Below are 20,281 nucleotides of genomic sequence, written 5' to 3'. Positions count from 1 at the left end.
CCCAAAACCCGCTTGACTCTAAATCAGGGGTGCTCAAACGTTTTCTTCCAAGGGCCACATACAGAGAAATCGAAGTAGACAAACTAACGTATGTTTTTGGGATGTGGGAGGAAGATTGAGCACTCGCAGAAACCCCAACTCGCAGAATTGTGAGGCAAATGTTCTAATCACTACACCATGAGACAATACTGTTTAAATGAGTATATGCTAGTGTTGCATTTAAAAGAATGTACTGAATTTGGTTCTCCTGGAAAGCTGTGCATGTGAGTGTCCTTTTCTCTCTCCCCAGCTTCTCACTCTCACTGGTCAGGGCTGGACAATACACTTGCTTCCTGTAATTACCATTTGGGGCAGTAGAGGCCGCTATCTGCATTCCATGTAGCAAATGTGACTTAGAATATTTTAAAAGCATGTTGATCAAGCTAGAAAGCAGGATATGGAAAACCATAATTCAAGAGATGTTTTTTTTTTTCTACAAATGCAATTTATATTTGTAATTTGTTAATGCAGTGATATAGGCACCAAAACTGTGCAGTATACCTAGGCCTCATTTTATTTCTAGATAACTCAGTGCGCAACATGTAGAGATGGGTATCTTCAAAGCTACAACGAGAAGTTTGTAATTTTCCCTTTAGTGTGTGGGAGTTGGGCTTTGTTTGGATGAAGATTTGCTTCATTTATATCAACCCAGCAAGGACAAAATCAACAGCATGTTAAATCAATATGGCACGTATTTTATATCACTTTTATGTATGTGTGTTTATTTTGTGGAGGACAACAATTGAATGATCAACAGACTCGGCCACACCTCCTCACTAAGTTCAAAGTTTCCGTCCTCGTATTTGCTCGCTGAGTGGTTTTCAACCACTCAATTTTACTCTCCTAGCTACATTTGATTAGAGATAATCTAGGAGCTCTCTAAGATATTCGAGATCCAGTATCGTGCACCTTTATAGATGTTTGCTGCTATATTCTGGAGTTGATTGTTTCATTTTGGTTTTAACATTGTTATTGTTCCGTTTTCTGCAGTTGTTTGGCTTGGAAGTCTGGGATTCAGGCAGGAACAGACTCCAGACGCACAGTGGCTGACAGCGTGAAAAGCTTTGAAAGCACATAATTCGCACGTTGCAATAACAGAATTAGGCAGCCAAGTGCTCCCAGGAGGAGTCGCTAAAGGCTTAAGGAGATGAAGGTCATCTCCCAGTCAGACTTGTTCAGCTTTGCTCGCAGCGGAAACCTTAAGCCTTGTGCTGCATGATTGCAGATGAAGACAATCAGCAGTTGTTTCTGAGTCCTTGACAGCTACACTACAGTGATTATTTCCTCTGTAGATGTGCTCTGTCCTTTTGAACACACAATCTCACTTGTTTTCAATGACTTTCAGGAGAAGATTTCGTGTAATTAGTCAGGTCCTTGTTCAGACTTTGGCCCGAAAATGCTTTTTGACCCAGCCAGGGATCCCGGTCTGGGAGGGAAGTTGGGGGCGTGCCAGGACATTCCGCAGGTCACTTTCTGTACAGCCAGCCCACTTCGCTCTTATTTAGTCATTACCTTTCAGGAAGAAATGTACAGCTGGCTAGGAGGAAGTAGAATTACTCAGCAGCTGCTTTTGCATTCAGTTCTTCAGGCGGCCTGAGAAGCGAGTCTATCTTTAAGTGGCCATTACTGAGTCACTTCTCAGAGGGACACAGTTTAAAATTTATTTTAAAATGGACTGCTGTTTAGCAATGCAGGAAGCAGCCGAATACAACTTGAAAAGTAGGTTACTTCTCCCTGGTTATGTATTTCCATAGACTTAAGAGTTACAATACTGTATATATTGACGTGTTTTCTTTGTCTTCTTTCTTCTAACCCCCTCCTCCCTTATCCAGTGCACCCTATGTGGCAGGGGCCGCTCGCAGTTCCAGGAGGTGACCGCCAGTCTCCGATTGATATTGTCGTCCGCAGGACCCTCTTTGATTCCCAACTGAAACCTTTGATCGCTGACTATGACCCAACCACATGCCAGCAAATCTGGAATAATGGTTACTCCTTCCTGGTTGAATATGATGACACAACGGACAAGTCAAGTAAGTGATATTCTGATACAATATAATGTTTCTTCTTTTTCCTAACCATACACGTTTCTGTTCTCAAAATAAAACGGCTCTGCTATGACTGAACGCTCTTTGTCGTTTTCACAGCAGTACTATGTATGATTGAGAGCAAAGTTTCCCTTGAATTCAGAACAAACTCTGAGGTTGTAGCCGTGCGCAAAGGATGCTCTCCTTTGTCAGCCTCTAGTAAAGAGCACCCTGTGGTAAAGTCAGTAATCAACGTAACGTTACACTGAGGAGCCACAGATAAAACCACCTTGTGGATCTGGTGACTGTCATGTGACTATGACTGTGTCAGCCATTTTTTTAGAGTGCAAGAATAATGTCTGGGTTGCACGATAAAAATGACTGTTGACAAACCAAGTCTTGTTACAGATTGCTTTTGCCAATTTGTTTAGATTGATTGTGCTATTTAAAAAAAACAAATTTGTTTTTTTTTGTTTAAAAACGATTACTCTGATTTAGGTCACATGTTAGGAATCTTTGTTTTATGATTTTAGAAAGTTGCTGTGAGAACCACAACACTACAATTTAAAAGTAAAATGTGGATAATAATATTTTATTACTCTATTGAAGAGACTAAAAACAGCTCATTCACAACATTATGACCATTTGGTTCTCCATAATAGTATGATCAAGGCTGAGCATTATTAGCTTTGTAAAAGGCATAATTATTGAGCCAACGCTTGAATTCAATCTCATTTGATTGTGCATTTGTCATAAATTAAAGTTAGGGCTGGTTGGCCTAAGTCTGAAATATAAATCAAGTATGCGTGATAAATGACACAGACTTGGGTAGTTCTAGGTCAAATGAGTACACAGCTACTTGTTCTTTTTTTAGTGCTATTTACGTGTTGCAATTTTAACCAGTATTCAAACTTTCAGAGATTATCGTTTTATGTCAAAGCAAGAACCGTCTATATATTGAAGGATATTGGAAAACGTTCAAGGAAGCAAAGGTCAAATGTGAGGTTTTCAGCTCAGCACTCCGTCCATTTTAACAATCCTCTGCTCAAAAATGCTACTTATTGCCCTATTTCAAAGCATCAGTTTTGTTATCTAATTTGGAAATTAGAGTACTAGTACTGTATTTTCAATTATGTAGCAATTTTGTGTTTTAGTGGGACATATGATACTTTGATATACTGCAACCACATTAGTTATTGGAAAAAATGCTAGTCCGTATTCTGGCTAAGTTGAAGATGAAGTAGATGTATGGCAATGCATGAATGGCTGGAATTACAATGACATGATGTGTAGTCCACCGACGTCTCTCAACAAAATATTTTCTGGATATTTGTAGGCCAGTATTACCGTAATTTATCGTGTATAATGTGCTTTCCCCCCAAAAAAAAATTGTCAAAAGTGAGTAATGCGCATTATACATAGCTATAGGGGAAAATGAAAAAGCTTTCACATTTTATAAATGCATGCCGTCATCTAGAGGTTATGAAAAAGCTGTACACTTGCTTTCCAATGTCACCGCCACCTAGAGGTTATGAGAAAGGTGTACAGTTTCATTCTAATATGCCGCCACCTAGAGGTTATGAAAAAGGTGTAGCCTTCACTTTCATTCCAATATGACGGGTACGTATGACTGCATATACTGTATTTACAGTTGTTATTAGTTATTCTTTTTTTAAAATATGACTGAACAACAACCATCATTAATTTCTTTATGGTTATATTTGTTTTAATGATAATGCTTTTCTGAAATGTGTGACAGATTCAAATGAATCCTATTAAAATAAAATTAAATGTGTTTTGCCTAGCCCTTCATGTTTTCTTTAAAGAATTGTACCCATCTTACAAATTATGCCTGGGTAATCAAACATATGAGCATAATTGTGTGTTTTCTCATTTACTAAATAAAAGTAAGGCTGTGAATTTCAAAATAAGAGCAAGTAAATAAAAAAGTATTACATGTTCAAATAGAGTGCTTAACTTCAGAATAATTCTTTGAAAAAAATACTTGGTTTTGATCACATGGGTAGAAGCAAAAGCATGCATTGTAAAAATGCATTATACATGGGTAGAAGGATTTTCCAGAATTTTGAGGTCAACTTTGGGGGTGCGCGTTATATATGGGTGCGCATTATACATGAGAAATTGCGGTACTTTATGGACAACATGCCCACCTGCCCTGACTCTCTCCATTTACTCTTGCTACAGTAAAATAACAGTAACTGTGATATGATTGTCATTTTGTCTTTTTTTATTACTATAATTGTTTAATCTGTGTATTAATGTCAACATAGCAACACTATGGCCTTACATTTGCTTCAACAGCATTGGAAGGAGGCCCTTTGCAAGACAAATTTAGGCTGTGCCAGTTCCATTTCCACTGGGGTGAGAGCAACGCCTGGGGGTCAGAGCACACCGTGGACAGGAGGTTATTTCCTGCAGAGGTATGATACAATCTCTATACAGTGTGGTTTCACTTCTTAGTCCCGCACTTGGATGTCAGAGCATGCAAAAAAACTGCGTATTGATTCTGGCTGTAATAATTATTTGGTCTACTTACTGGTTGTATCTGAAAAAGTATACAATATATTTTTCTTACTTCTGCAAAAAAAAGAAAACGTGGCACACTCCTGTATGAGAGGTACAAATGTATGAAATAAAATGCAAATTTTAGTTCAAATGCTATATCTATAAACAAGGAAAACATTACTGTAATTTCTCGTGTATAATGCACATTTCTTTCCCCCCCAAAATGTCAAAAGTCAATGGTGCGCATTATACATGGGTATAGGGGAAAATGAAAAAGACTTTCACATTTTATAAATGTATGCCGCCATCTAGAGGTTATGAAAAAGCTGTACACTTCATTCCAATATGCCACCGGCACCTTGAGGTTATGAAAAAGGATGAATGAATATCATAAATATAGCTAGCCTGGGAGAGTTTGTGAATTTTTTTTTTTTTTTTTTTTTTTTTTTTTAAATATGACAGATGACTGAACAACAACGAACATTAATTTCTTTATGGTTGTGTTTTGTTTGATGATAATGGTTTTCTTAAATGCTTGACAGTTAAATTTGAATCCCATTGAAATACAAATAAATGTTTTTTCTCCTGGTCCTTCATGTTTTCTTTAAAGACTTGACCCATATTACAAATTCTGCCTGGTTAATCAAAAATATGAGCACAACTATGTGTTTTCTCTTTTACTAAATAAAAGTAGGGGTGTGTATTTCAAAATAAGACCAAGTAAATAGAAAGTGTTACATGTTAAAATAAAGTGCTTAACTTCAGAATAATTCTTTGAAAAAACTAACAAAATGCAGATCATGTTTTGATCATATGGGTAGAGGCAAAATCATGCATTGTAAAAATGCAATATCCATAGGTAGAAGGGTTTTCCAGAATTTTGAGGTCAATTTTGGGGGTGCGTATTATACATGGGTGCATATTATACACGAGAAATTATGGTAATTCCCTATTTTTTTCCCAGAGATTTTTATTTTATTTTTATTTTTTTTAAAGAGTTTTATAAAGCTTGTTATGCACTGAGGCACACAATAAGTGAATACATTTTGTGGATGTTACATCAATAATATACTGTATATAAAATTAGGGCAGCATCGTTTAGCACGTCTACCTCATATTCGAGAGCTTCTGAGTTCGAATCTTGGCTCAACCCTTTCTGTGTAGACATTGTATTCTCCCACATTCGAAGAAAGGCATTTTAGGTAAATTAAACACTCTAAAGCAGACATGCCCAAAGTCCGGCCCCCGGGCCAAATCCGGCCCGTGTTCATATTTCCACTGGCCCGAAGCCTCTGTCATAAAACCAATAATATGTGGCCCGGCAGTCCAAAATACACACGCAATTTTATATTTCACCACAGGATGGCAGTAAACTTGTGGCTGAACTCTCGCGGGGCCGTTTTGCGCATGATCTGTTTTTTGGCCATTTCTAAAATGGCAACTGGAAGTAAGAAAAGGAAAGTTGATAGCGAGGGCCGACGTTTCCAGGACAACCAGACGGAACATGCTAATTACGACAAGTTAACTGGGAACGAACGCAGTGAAAAATTGAAGCAACTGGAAGCTGGTTTAACGGCACAGCAACACTTTTTCACAAGAGCCAGTGAGTCGAATGAAAATACAACAAAGGCAAGCTATGAGGTGGCAACGCTGATTGCCAAGCACTGCAAACCTTTTACTGAGGGTGAATTTATTAAAGACTGTGTGATGAAAATGGTGGAAAACATTTGTCCTGAGAAAAAGCAACAGTTCGCCAATGTTTTCCTGGCTCGTAGCACTGTGTCACGAAGGATCGAAGAAGTTTCTTCTGATATTAAGAGACAGTTGGACACAAAAGGAGTGGAGATTGAATTTTTTTCGTGAGCCTGTGACGAAAGCACGGATGCATCCGACAGCGCTCAGTTACTGACTTTTTTTAGAGGAGTGGACAGTGAAATGAACGTGCGTGAAGAGCTACTTGACCTCCAGAGCCTTAAGGACCAAACAAGAGGGAAATATTTATTTGCTTCTGTTTGTTCCGCCGTACATGACATAAAATTAAAGTGGAATAAAATCACGGGGATTATTACGGATGGCGCACCTGCCATGGTTGGCGAGCACAGTGGATTATCAACCCTAGTGTGTCACAAAGTAAGCGAAGAAGGAGGTAAAGCTACAAAACTCCATTGTATTATTCACCAAAAAGTTCTATGTGCCAAACCGTTTCCGTGGATCTCAGTGACGTTCCAGCCCACCTGCAGTTGGAGCTCATTGAGCTGCAGTGTGACACAAGAGTGTCGCAGCCGGTACCAACAACTCCCTCTTGTCAACTTTTACCAGCAGCTGGATAAAGACAGGTTCCAAGAGATTCGTACATTTGCTAAGAAAATGTTGAGCTTGTTTGGCTCGACATACTTGTGTGAGAAGACATTCTCAGTCGTGAACATGAATAAGAACCGCGTGAGGACAAGACTAAGTGACTCCCATTTGCGTGACATCTTGCGCATTAAAACCACCGCTTTTGAGCCAGACCTGCCCCATTTACTGCAGTCGAGATCTCAGTATCACCCTTCACATTAATGCAAACATGTTGTTTGTTGATTCTGATGAATAAAGTTTGAGTTTGAGTCAAATTTCATAAAAATACTTTATTTTGCATTTCATGAATTTTTATTTTAACCTTCATGTATCCAGGTCAGGCAGTTATAAGATCTACCTAGCAGCAGACAGCATAGTTAAACCGTAAAATAAAAATACAAAAAAGCATTCCCCTCGTCGGTAGCATGTAAAATTAATGCTGGCCCCCATGACAATTTTTTTACGGCAATGTGGCCCCTGAGCCAAAAAGTTTGGGCACCCCTGCCCAAACTTTCATAAGTGTCCATATGAATAAATGTGTGAATGAGTGAGTACTGTGAATGGTTTTTGGTCTTTCTGTGCCCTGGTGACCAGTTCAAAGTGTACTCTGCCTCGTGCTCCAAGTCATATGGGAAAGACTCCAGCCCACCCATGGCTGTAAACAGGACAAGCGATATAGAAAATAGATTTATGGATGAAATGGATGGATGGATGGATGGATGCCAAAATCACTGTAATAAATCTTCATTTAGCTATATTGTGTGTTAGCTGTGGCACATTAATTAACAGTTTTTATTACATGAAAGTAGTTTACAACTCTATGCACAATAAGGATGGAGTGGCTTACAATAATCTCTTATTAGCTCCACAATTCTCTTCAGCTCAGGTTCAGTGTCAGCCAGCTCATTGTTTTTGTTTTTAATAACCCAAATAGTTACTGTTCTGGTGTAGTATCACTGTTGCCATCAGTGTCTCAGCAGGCAGCTTTTTGTCAGGGAAAAAAAAATAAAAAATACTGTGAACATTACTTTTTTAGGACGAATCTCTTATATGCAACTCTCACAGTTAACTTAGCATGCTAATCACAAACATGCCAGCATGTCATGCAATGCTAACGTCTAGTACAGTGACACAACGCGTGGTTTATAACCTAATCTTATCTTTTGTCAACATTGAAATTAGTCGTCTCTGCTACTTGCACAAACGGTACACCAAGAGTATGTCTTCTGCCGCAATTTTCTTGTTATGGGTGAGTCTTCCACCCACCCCCTCTTTAGCATCTTCTGCCAAGTCCTAATTGCTGATGCTGGGAATGTGTTCACGTCACAGTTCCCATCAATCTGCCACCTTTGCAGTAATGTGCGCTTGTGGAGGCTGAAGTTGCAGTTACATCGAATAACGAGCAGTTGTTCTAAATTGTGTTTTTCTATACGAACAGTAGTCCCATTGATGTAATTTATCACTACTTATCAGTGTGGGAAATCAGTTGAGATTTACAACCTGAATAACAAAACAATAAAACATGTACTCATACTGTACGACCTTTCAACACAGCTTCCAGGAGGATTTTGAATCAGCTATCATTTTCAGAAACTCCAAGATTAAGACCCTCGTATTGTCAGTTTCAATCTTTACATGCATTGGACAAATTTTTATGTCTGCTTTTAACCTATGATAGCTGTAAAGTTGGATTTACACTGCCCAATTCTGATTTAGTGCATGTATCAGGTTTTACTTTATTTTTTAAATAATGAATGCAGTATTTTGGTTACCTCATTTAATGAAATAAGAGATTCAAAAATACTAGGAACAGCTCTAAATATGATGCAGTACAAATTGTACGCCACTGGAAATAATACAGTACCTCTCTGACGGTGTCGGTCTTTTAAAGCCAGACTTCTTGAAACAGCTCTTGCATTAAATATCATTGTGCAAGTGGTCAGTATTGGGGCTAGTTGGTGGACATATATTTTCAAGTGACCTATATTGGATATCCCTGTGCGTACGTTTACTCAACACTTGAAACAACCAGTTAGTGATATTAACAAAGTACCGTGCATATTTAGAAATCCGTTTAGTAGTTTTAATTAACAAACAAATGGCTAAACATTACCTGCTTGAAATAATGATCATTCACAAGCAACTTGGTGGATCCAGATGTGCCATGGCTCGCTATACTACAATTACTTAGTCACAAAGAAGGTACTGTACCGCATACGGTTCAGAGTGGAAGAACCAAGGCAGAGTCAAAGAGGAGTTTAAGTTAATAGTTTATTCCCTCTTCCACCTGCATGTAGGCTAATGGTTAACAGTTGTACTGTTTGTGTTCTCAGCTCCACTTGGTCCACTGGAACTCGGATAAGTACAGTCTGTTTGAGGAGGCAGTGATGGAGGACAATGGCCTGGGTGTTATTGGAGTTTTTCTTAAGGTAACACACAGGCATGCACACACAGAAGCAGAATGTTCAGAGAACACATTCCGCATCTAGTTTGCTCAAACTGTATGTGGTGGCATGGTGACACTGAAAATTCAAAACTGATCCTACGTGCGAATGTGAGTGTGAATGGTTGTTTGTCAAGTGTGTGTTCTTCAAGTGAAATGTACAGTAGTACAGCTTGTGGCAGCGAAGATACAATCACATTGTCGAAACTAGGTTTTGACAGTCAAACAAAAGTTCATTATCGTTGATCTGGTAAATTAAGGATCAGTTGTTTATTAATAATTCATTCTTACAACAACATGGCAATTTCAGATGGTGTTTTCAGTTAATAATATTTTACCCAGGGAAAGCAAACTTGTTGGGCCTGATAAAATCCCTGCTGATTGCTGCTAAATTCTCCCTCTATTGCTTTACTATGTAGCACTATACAACATAACCATACAAAAAAAAAAGTGCGTCATCCTTTTCCATGTATCCTTTTCCTGCATCCTCCTCTCGAACACCAACTGCCCTCATTTCTTCCCTCACGACATCCATCAACCTTCTCTTTGGTCTTCCTCTAGCTCTCTTGCCTGGCAGCTCCATCCTCATCATCCTTCTACCAATATACTCACTATTTCTCCTCTGGACGTGTCTAAACCATCGAAGTCTGCTCTCTCTAACTTTGTCTCCAAAACATGGAACCTTGGTTGTCCCTCTGATGAGCTCATTTCTAATTTTATCCAACCTGGTCACTCCGAGAGCGAACCTTAACATCTTCATTTCCGCCACCTCCAGCTCTGCTTCCTGTTGTCTCTTCAGTGCCACTGTCTCTAATCCGTACATCATGGCTGGCCTCACCACTGTTTTATAAACTTTGCCCTTCATCCGAGCAGAGACTCTTCTGTCACAAAACACACCTTCCTTCCTCCACCCGTTCCAACCAAGCAGGTTGGAACGGGTGGACAGTTGGCCCCAAGTATTTAAAGCCCTCCACCCTATCTTCTCCCTGTAGCCTCACTCTTCCACCACCACTCCTCTCATTCATGCACATATATTCAGTCTTACTTCGGCTAATCTTCATTCCTCTGCTTTCCAGTGCATGCCCCCATCTTTCTAACTGTTCCTCCACCTGCTCCCTGCTTTTCACTGCAGATCACAATGTCATCTGCAAACATCATGGTCCACGGGGATTCCAGTCTAACCTCACCTGTTCATCTGTCAGCCTATCCATCACCACTGCAAACAGGAAGGGACTCAGGGCTGATCGCTGATGCAGTCCCACCTCCACCTTAATCTCCTCTGTCACACCTAGAGCGCACCTCACCACTGTTCTGCTGCCCCTTGTACATGTCCTGTATTATTCTAACAATCTTCTCTGCCACTCCAGACTTCCGCATGCAGTAGCACAGTTCCTCTCTGGGTACTCTGTCATAGGCTTTCTCTAGATCTACAAAGACACAATGCAGCTCCTTCTGACCTTCTCTGTACTTTTCCATCAACATTCTCAGAGCAAATAATGCATCTGTGGTACTCTTTCTCGGCATGAAACCATTCTGTTGCTCACTTCTGTCCTGAGTCTAGCCTCCACTACTCTTTCCCATAACCTCATTGTGTGGCTCATCAACTTTATTCCTCTATAGTTCACACAGCTCTGCACATCAGCCCTGTTCTTAAAAATGGGCACCAGCACAACTTTTTTTCCATTCCTCAGGCATCTTCTTACGCGCTAGAATTCTATTGAACAAGCTGGTCAAAAACTCCACAGCCACCTCTCCTAGATGCTTCCATACCTTCGCAGGAATGTCATCAGGACCAACTGCCTTTCCATTTTTCATCATCTTTAATGCCTTTCTAACTACCCCCTTACTAATCATTCCCACTTCCTGGTCCACCACACTTGCGTCTTCTACGCTCCCTTCTCTCACATTTTCCTCATTCATCAACTCCTCGAAGTATTCTTTCCATCTAGCTAGCACACTGCTGGCACCAGTCAACATATTTCCATCTCTATCCTTAATCACCCTAACCTGCTGAACATCCTTCCCATCTCTATCCCTCTGTCTGGCCAACCTGTATAGATCCTTTTCTCGTTCTTTAGTGTCCAACCTGCCATACATGTCATCATATGCCTCTTGTTTGGCCTTTGCCACCTCTACCTTTGCCCTGTGTCACATCTCAATGTATTCCTTTTGCCTCTCCTCAGTCCTCTCAGTGTCCCACTTCTTCTTAGCTAACCTTTTTCCTTTTATGATTTCCTGTACTTTGAGGTTCCACCACCAAGTCTCCTTCTCTCCTTTCCTGCCAGAAGATACACCAAGTACTCTCCTGCCTGCCTCTGTGATCACCTTTGCTGCAGTGGTCCAGTCTGCTGGAAGCTCCTCCTGTCCACCGAGAGCCTGTCTCCCCTCTTCCCGAAAAGCTGCACAGCACTCGTCCTGTCTCAGCTTCCACCACATGGTTCTCTGCTCTGCCTTTGTCTTCTTGATCTTCCTCCATCACCACCATCCTATGCTGTCTAGCCACACTCTCCTACCACTACCTTACAGTCGGTAACCTCCTTCAGATTACATCGTCTGCACAAGATGCAATCCACCTGCGTGCTTCTACCTCCGCTCTTGTAGGTCACCCGATGTTCCGGCCTCTTCTGGAAAAAAGTGTTCACTAAAGCCATTTGCATCCTTTTTGCAAAGTCTACCACCATCTGTCCCTCCAAGTTCCTTTCCTGGATGCCGTACTTGCACATAATTTCTTCATCACCCCTGTTTCCTTCACCAACATGTCCATTAAAATCTGCACCAATCATGACTCTCTCTCTGTCTGGGATGCTCAGAACTACTTCGTCTAGCTCCTTCCAGAATTTCTCTTTCACCTATAGGTCACATCCTACCTGTGGGGCATAGCCACTAATCACATTATACATAACACCCTCAATTTCAAGTTTCAGCCTCATCACTCTATCTGATACTCTTTTCACCTCCAAGACATTCTTAACCAACTCTTCTTTTAAAATAACCCCGACACCATTTCTCTTCCCATCTACACCATGGTAAAGTAATTTCAACCCTGCCCCTAAACTTCTAGCCTTACTGCCTTTCCACCTGGTCTCCTGGACACACAATATATCAAGCTTCCCCCTAATCATCATGTCAACCAACTCCCGAGATTTTCCTGTCGTAGTCCCAAAATTCAAAGTCCCCACATTCAGTTCTAGGCTCTGTGCTTTCCTCTTCTCTTTCTGCCGAAGAACCCGCTTTCCACCTCTTCTTCTTCGACTTCAACCCACAGTAGCTGAATTTCCACCGGCGGCCTGCAGGTTGACGGCGCCGGTGGCGGACGTTGTTAACCCGGGCCACGACCGATCCAGTATGGAATTCTTTGGATGAACGCTCATATTTGTTTGGCAAAGTATTAAGCCGGATGCCCTTCCTGAGGCAACCCTCTGCATTTATCCGGGCTTGGGTCCGGCCTACAGTTTGCACTGGCTTGTGCCCCCCATAGGGCTGCATGGGGCAATGGTCGCTACAAAATGTGATGGACATAGACTGATCCAGTGATCTATCATGCACATCCCTAATCCAAACAACTCTACACTGGTGCAGGTGGGGAAGAGACACGATGGCCTGCAAAAACTGGTAGACGCTCTCCCTGCAATCAGACACAAGGTAAGTCCACTATTATACACACACATGCGCACCCGCACAGTGCATTTTTGCCAAATTAATACCTCTCTGACACTGTCAATGCAAATTCATTATTTTTCAAAATCTTTGTTAAGGCAGCATTTATGATACCCCCCTTATATTGGGCCCGTTAGATTGTGTGGGTATACCTCACCAAGTGGCTTTGAGAGCCTACTGTATATATATCTCATGGATGCTTGTATCATTATAAGGTGACTGACCTGCTCTGATGCCAACCACTTTATTACTAATAATAAGCAAAAATCAATTGCTGCATATTAAATGATATAATCAAATGTGACAGTTAAATAATGTATATTTGATAATGCAAGAGGATATAATGTTTAGTTGTCATGCTAATTATAAAAATATTAGTTGTTCGGCTTGTATAATGGAGCTACTGAATCATGCTATACTGTACATTACTCATTATAATAGTCTGGACAACTTGCATTAAACAATATATATATATATATATATTTCTTTTACGTATTAACTCTGAATAACATTATTTGTATTTTCAAGCAGAAGAAGACGCAGGCATTTGTGTGTGTAATGTCTGCAGGGCAGTGTGGTAGAGTTTACGAAATTTGACGCTGGCTGCCTGTTGCCGAACAACACTGAGGATTACTGGACGTACCACGGCTCTCTTACAACACCACCTCTGACAGAGTCTGTCACCTGGATCATCATGAAGCAGCCCATCGAAGTTAGTCATGATCAGGTATGTTTAACAGCCCCTAAACTAAACTCAGGATGCAGCACCATTCTGACACTCCTCCCAATGTAAACGTCTCTCATTTGCCGTTTGGTTCTGTATAAAACAAGAGATTTTCCCCTTGAGTGGCATAGGAAAACACACACACAGAGATTACAAACGTTTGTAATCATCTACAGCACATCTGCGCTTTTCAAAGTGTTTTTAAACATGCTAAAAAAAATGTGAGACAGGCTTCTATACATGAGAATGAAAAATATGTATGTACTGCTCTTGTAATGTATGCTATATTCAAGATGACCTACACATGCACAACACACGCGTAAAGAAGAAAAAAAACAGGTGTCTGTTGCAGTACCAGGACTGACCTGTGTGAGGCAGCATAGCACCATAGAGCATTCAGACTTCCAGATGATACAAAGCAGATGAAAGAGTAGTAGTAGTAGTAGTAGCATACCTGGTGACTTCATTGGAGTTGCAAAGTTATTTTGTTGTGACAAAACATTTGACGGCTTCTTCTCAGTCTTCTTGTGAGGAAGACTGCCAGTTGGTTGGTTAATATTTCTGAGAATTCCACACGTTGTTCAGCACTCTGAAAACATTCCTCTCTTTGTTAATTGTTTTGAAATGTCATTGTGAGTCATCATGACTTACAGTACTCCCAAGACAGGTACAGTCAACTGTTGTTCTCCATTCACATGGATTGTTTTTACTTCATATTTGCGCGTGTTTATTTTCAGGCCCACTTGCTGTGCAAAGTAGCTGAGATGTGATATTTTCTCTTGCACGTGTTGGCGAGTGTGTGAGTGCTCGGTCATCAGCAAAATCAAGGTTTTCTAATGCTGGGAAGAGAGTTGTATACCTCTTGTTTTGTCTTCTGTTGTACAGCACATCCCCAGTTGATGTTGAAGAGTAATGCTGACATCGCACATCCTTTTCTCACTCCTATCTTTCCCTTGAATGCCAGTTTATTGTTTCCCATCCGGCATTTGAAATTGGCATAGAAAGGTCCTGATGAGGTCCACGACATGCCGTGTGATTCCATATATCCTTAAGATGTTCCAAAGGCTGTCTCAGCGTATGCTATCAAAGGCCATTTCAAAGTGGATACAATTGATGTATACTTGCCTCTGCCGTTCTGTGCGTTGTACTATGAAATTTCAAAAGAGTGAATATCTGGTCAAAGCATCCACTTCCCTTCCAGAATTCTTCCTGTTCATTGCTGAGCTTCGCATCAACAACCTCTGTAAGACACTGCACAATAATTGTTGTCATGATTTTGCTCTGTGTCAATAAGTTTAATTCCAGGTCAGATGTAACAATCGCTCAAGTTGCCCTTCTTTGGTATCGTCTTTATGATCATTTCTTCCGACCAGTCATCTGAAATTTCTTTTTTCTCCAAAAAAAAGTAGTTGGTGGAAAGGTCTGTGTGTACCTTGGCCAGGGGCTTTTCCATTTTTTTAGGGACTTAGTGGCTGAGACAATTTTTTTCTCAGTTGGTGGTTCAGTAAGAATTTCCAAGTCGACTTCTACATACTGGACATCTGGTTCTGCTGTTGCTGGTTCAGATCCTCTTGAAAGTGCTCTGCTTGTCAAGCTTCTTGTTGTGACTCAAGTTGTTCAGAGTTATCCATTTTTGAATACAATTGATGTCTCGGTTGTTCGTCTGTGTTCCACTATTTTGGAAATATATATTTCGTGTTTTTTTTAATTTTCATTTTTGTATTTTTCATCCATCCATCCATTTTCTGAGCCGCTTCTCCTCAATAGGGTCGCGGGCGTGCTGGAGCCTATCCCAGCTATCATCGGGCAGGAGGCGGGGTACACCCTGAACTGGTTGCCAGGCAATCGCAGGGCACACATAAACAAACAACCATTCGCACTCACATTCACACCTACGGGCAATCTAGAGTTGTCAATCAAACTACCATGCATGGTTTTGGGACGTGGGAGGAAACCGGAGCGCCCGGAGAAAACCCACGCAGGCACGGGGAGAACATGCAAACTCCACACAGGCGGGGCCGGGGATTGAACCCGGGTCCTCAGAACTGACGCTCTAACCAGTCGGCCACCGTGCCGCCAGAAATACGATACCTGAAAAGTCAAAAATATGTTAAGAAAGCAAACATTTCCTTAACATGTCAGGGTGCTCCTAAACAAAACTTTATGGTTTGTTTATTTGTGTAATTCATACTTGAGAGTACTGTATTTCTATTGTCTTTCTGCTTAAAAGTGTGGTTGTTTTTTTATTTGGTTGATGGCCACTCTACCTCCCCATGTCATGTTTAGCCCCGGATGTGTTTGTGTAAGTAATCACGTGAAATTTCTGTATTCTGTCCCCTCCAAGCTGGCTGTCTTCCGGAGTCTTCTGTTCACCTCGGCCGAGGAGGAGGTCCAGAAGAGCATGGTGAACAACTTCCGTGTGCAGCAGCCTCTGCGAGGTCGCACCGTGCGCTCGTCCTTCAGTCCCTTCTTAAAGGAGTCGCCGTGTGAGCAAGATGACCAGCACACCCACTGATGCCACCAAGTGCAGAATTTGCATCCTGTTACAGTCTGTGCGCCGAAACAAACATATTTTCTCAAAGAAATATATTTAAAAGTACAATTTTCTCTTTCAGGTTTTTTTTTTTTTTTTTTTTTTGACATTTGCAAACAGTAACTAGGAGGGTGTGAGGAAAGTTTTGTTTTAGGGTGATTTTAAAAATGTCATTTACATTTTGGCTATTGGTTTTACAAACTAATAACTGGTCAGTTAATAATGGAATTGTGTAATTTAACAGATTTGTATTCATGGAAATTGTATTTATTTTAAACTGACACTATTGTTTTTATATTGAAGAGTTTTTATCACTCAGCGGCTGTGGGTGAACAATGTCGCTGCTGGTGGAGTCTCAAGAGCATCATGTGCTGGCCACAGTCGGTATAATAGTAAAAACCACCTTTTTGAACAACACTTACATACAGTACACTGATATACATTACATCAGTATTTATAGTGAGTCTTTTTATTTTATACTGTCTGTGACAAGCATACCACACACAAACTAAAGTTCTAAAGCAACATTTATTAGCACTTAATCAAAATGCTCTGATGCATTCACACATGCCAGGTGTTGATGTGGACATTTTTTATCCTGAAAAGATTTACCTGTATAGTGCCTTGGATTCTGTTAAACGGAGTTCCCCACTTTAGCACCTGAGAGGAACTCAAATTGCCCATCTCATTGTGGGGTGATGGAAAAGAAGGGATCGCCTCAGTGGTTTAAAATGACCTTTAGTTGTTCACAAGCTTTTGTGTTCACCTCTGCTGCCACCTTCATTGTCTTAGTTTACAGCACTCAAGCCCTGCTCAAGTGTTGTTCAAAAGAAAAATATACTCTGTTTCCTTGAGTAGTTATTTTATTGTTCTTTGGTGTCTTTTCACAATTTGCCTAAAGCTGGACCAGTCATTTGAAAGAAATCAACCTACTTTCATTCATATCCAACAGTTGTGCCTGGAGGGGTCAATCTTACGATGCAACATTTTGGAAAAGGGGGACCGCTTTTGAGATGGAAAGTATACACAAACATAGGAAAGCAGATTATAAAATGCAGGGGAAGAAGATTGACAGTGTAGAAAACTGTTCCTTTGGTGCTCTTCATAGAAAAAAAATATCCACTTGAAGAGTGTATCTGACTATGATCATAAGTGTTGGTCACTATTCATAGTCTCTTGGGAGGAAGAAAGGCTGAGAGTTCACGGTTGCCAATCTAATCCCAACGCAACAATTTCCGAACAGACCCTCCCCCCTCCCCCAACACACACACATACACACAGACCCTCAACGCCTCGAAGTAGCCTTTTCTCCCATGAGCACAGATACTGACGCTGATCCATCTCCCCAGTAGGTCCTTGTTGGGGCCCAAATGGACTGGATTTGTAGTGAAAAGACATAATAGGCACTTGCAAGTGATTGAAATAGGTTGTGAAGGATACATACCCAACCTACTCTAGATGAACAGGTCATGGGTGAAGGTGGTCTGTTTTCATTCATTCATTCATCTTCCATTCCGCTTATCCTCACGAGGGTCGCGGGGGGCGTGCTGGAGCCTATCCCAGCTATCTTCGGGCGAGAGGCCGGCCGGGTACAGCCTGAGCTGGTCGCCAGCCAATCGCAGTGCTGGACATATATTTATGGAATTTCTCAATACGTGTATCAAACCATTTGGTGGCTATTTTATTGTTTGTGGTTTTACATCGAATGCAATACGACACTGCCTTCCTCATCTTATGTTTCACAGATGCATTTATTGGGCTGCATGTTATCTGCCTTCATGTATCTTGGCATTTTATTATGTGAACCTTAATTTGATGCCTATCTGAATGCTAGTAATATAAACATGATCAGTACAATTTCAGTTCCATCTAAATGGGGGTTTAAAGGGCTTCCTTTGTTACTATTTACATTTATTCAATTTATTCATTTCAATGTATGTATTTTTGTCTCTGAGGGCCTTCAGCATATCAGCATCTCTGCTTGTGTCTTTGTGAGACTTAAAAAAAAAAAACAAAAAAAAACCAAACAAACAAACATTGCTGTATTGACAAATCTGATGTTTTCAAGATAAAATGCTGCATTTTTTTTTTAAACAAATCAATTGCTTTCATTATGATATAATTATTGTTTTCATGATGCCTTTTGTCATCTGCAGCTTTTGCAAAGTGTTGTGTTTTTCAGTCTGAGGATCATGGGGATGTCCATAATGATGTATGTTGCACACTTTGTAAATGCTCCTATGCTATATTGCTCCTCGATACCCTTGCTTTCAAGGGAATATACCCAAAACTAATTGTTGATTGTCCAGATGGAGAATGATGGAAAACTTACATTAATTCATATCATAACAATACACTGATGCTTAATGTAAGAATAACTGTGTATGTGATTTATTTATTTTTTACTTATTTAAGTATATAGAGTGACCAATGTTGAAACTTATGGACAAATGTTTTAGTGCCGATCTTAAAGACGGAAAAAAAGAATAGTCTGAAATAACTTGAAACTGATAAAACTAATACATGTACATATACTGAATATTCGTTGATATTTTTTAGACCTACTGAATTAAATGTTATTTTAGGTCCTCTCCAGATGGCACGTTTAATCCTTCCACAAGTGTACAATAGGATTTAGATCAGGGCCCAGAATAGTCCAATGTTTCATTCTTAGCCATTCTAAGATCATGGAGGTCATGGAGCATCATTCTAAGGTCATGGAGGACCCATGACCTTCAGCTAAAACCAAGATTTCTGACACTGAGGTGTGCATTTTGCCAAAGAATGGAACGATAATCCTTGCCTTACATTATACCCTCCACAGATTCAGGATCGCTTGTGGCAGATGCAGCAAAGAAGCTCCGGAGCCGAACAGAGGAGTCTCCTCTGTGCTCAACAGTACATGGGGCTACAGTGCTGTTTTCTAAAATAGTTTTTACACTTCGGTGAAACAGTAAATGAACTGCACTTATAAAACGCTTTATCTACACCATTACCGTGCTCAAAGCGCTTAACAAAGCCTCACAATAACCCACTCACACACACATTCATACTTCATACATACGTTCTGTGTTGTAGATTATTCATAACCTTTCTCTTGCAGATTATAAATGTATAATTGATCAGAATGCTTTTCTAAAATAAAGAATCCTCAAAATTCCCCTGGATATGAATAATATCCATGTCAACCACAATGCAAAATATATTTCATTAAAGGGGACATATTTTGCCAAACCAACTTTTTCTAGTATTTGGGATGTAATATTGTCTCTATGGTGCCTCAGCTCCCCATGTTGTCCACATCAAAAACCGCCACTGAGTGGAAGTTTCCTTTAAAGTTTTGCCCTGGCAAACTGATCAGAGGATGGAAAAATGCTGATATCATCGATGGCCCAGCTGGACCTCCATCCATCCATCCATTTTCCATACCGCTTCATCCTCACAAGGGTCGCGGGTGTGCTGGAGCCTATCCCAGCAAATCTTCGGGCCAGCCAATCGCAGGGCACATATAAACAAACAATCATTTGTGCACACATTCACACCTAAGGGCAACTTAGGGTCTTCAATCAACCTACCCTGCATGATTTTGGGATGTGGGAGGATTTGGGTGAGTGCCCGGAGAAAACCCACACAGGCGAGGCCGGTATTTGAACCCCGGTCCTCTGAACTGTGAGGCGGATGTGCTAACCAGTCTTCCACCGTGCCTCCCCAGCTGGCCCTGTGAATTCAAATTCTGATTGCTTAAAACTGCTAGTAGTTTTAAATTGCATTGGCCAGTACTACTGATTCTAAAGGCCCTGGGCAGATTAGAGTGACTTGATAGTACAGCCATCCATTTTCTGCACCTCTTATCCTAGGCAGATGAAATCTGATTGGACAAAAATCTAACATTCACTACAGGAAGCACAACAGCCATGGGAAATGCTACACAATGAAGAGGTAATACTGTTAAGAATAAATGAATACATTTTCACAGAACAATATTAGAAATTAGGTTG

General features: G+C 40.6%; 1 protein-coding gene across 2 annotated transcripts in view; it reads left to right on the top strand.

Annotated features, from left to right (window-relative positions):
• Positions 1 to 18,880, top strand: part of ca5a (carbonic anhydrase Va) — a 21,003-nt gene extending 2,123 nt beyond the window's left edge. The window contains exons 1-7 of one of the 2 annotated variants that reach the window (XM_061677513.1): positions 500 to 1,758; positions 1,872 to 2,069; positions 4,386 to 4,504; positions 9,260 to 9,355; positions 12,949 to 13,011; positions 13,595 to 13,753; positions 16,095 to 18,880. In XM_061677513.1, the coding sequence (XP_061533497.1) occupies positions 1,710 to 1,758; positions 1,872 to 2,069; positions 4,386 to 4,504; positions 9,260 to 9,355; positions 12,949 to 13,011; positions 13,595 to 13,753; positions 16,095 to 16,265 (855 nt within the window). In that variant the 5' untranslated portion in view covers positions 500 to 1,709 and the 3' untranslated portion in view covers positions 16,266 to 18,880. Of the gene's footprint in view, positions 1 to 499; positions 1,759 to 1,871; positions 2,070 to 4,385; positions 4,505 to 9,259; positions 9,356 to 12,948; positions 13,012 to 13,594; positions 13,754 to 16,094 lie in introns of those variants that run through there. The other variant, XM_061677512.1, reaches the window with a different exon arrangement.
• Positions 18,881 to 20,281: the final 1,401 nt, after the last annotated feature.

Source organism: Phycodurus eques, chromosome 5 (assembly GCF_024500275.1).
Source record: "Phycodurus eques isolate BA_2022a chromosome 5, UOR_Pequ_1.1, whole genome shotgun sequence".
Taxonomy (NCBI): Eukaryota; Metazoa; Chordata; class Actinopteri; order Syngnathiformes; family Syngnathidae; genus Phycodurus; species Phycodurus eques.
The sequence above is the reverse complement of the archived record's forward strand: the minus strand, read 5'-3'. Positions and strand labels throughout refer to the sequence as shown.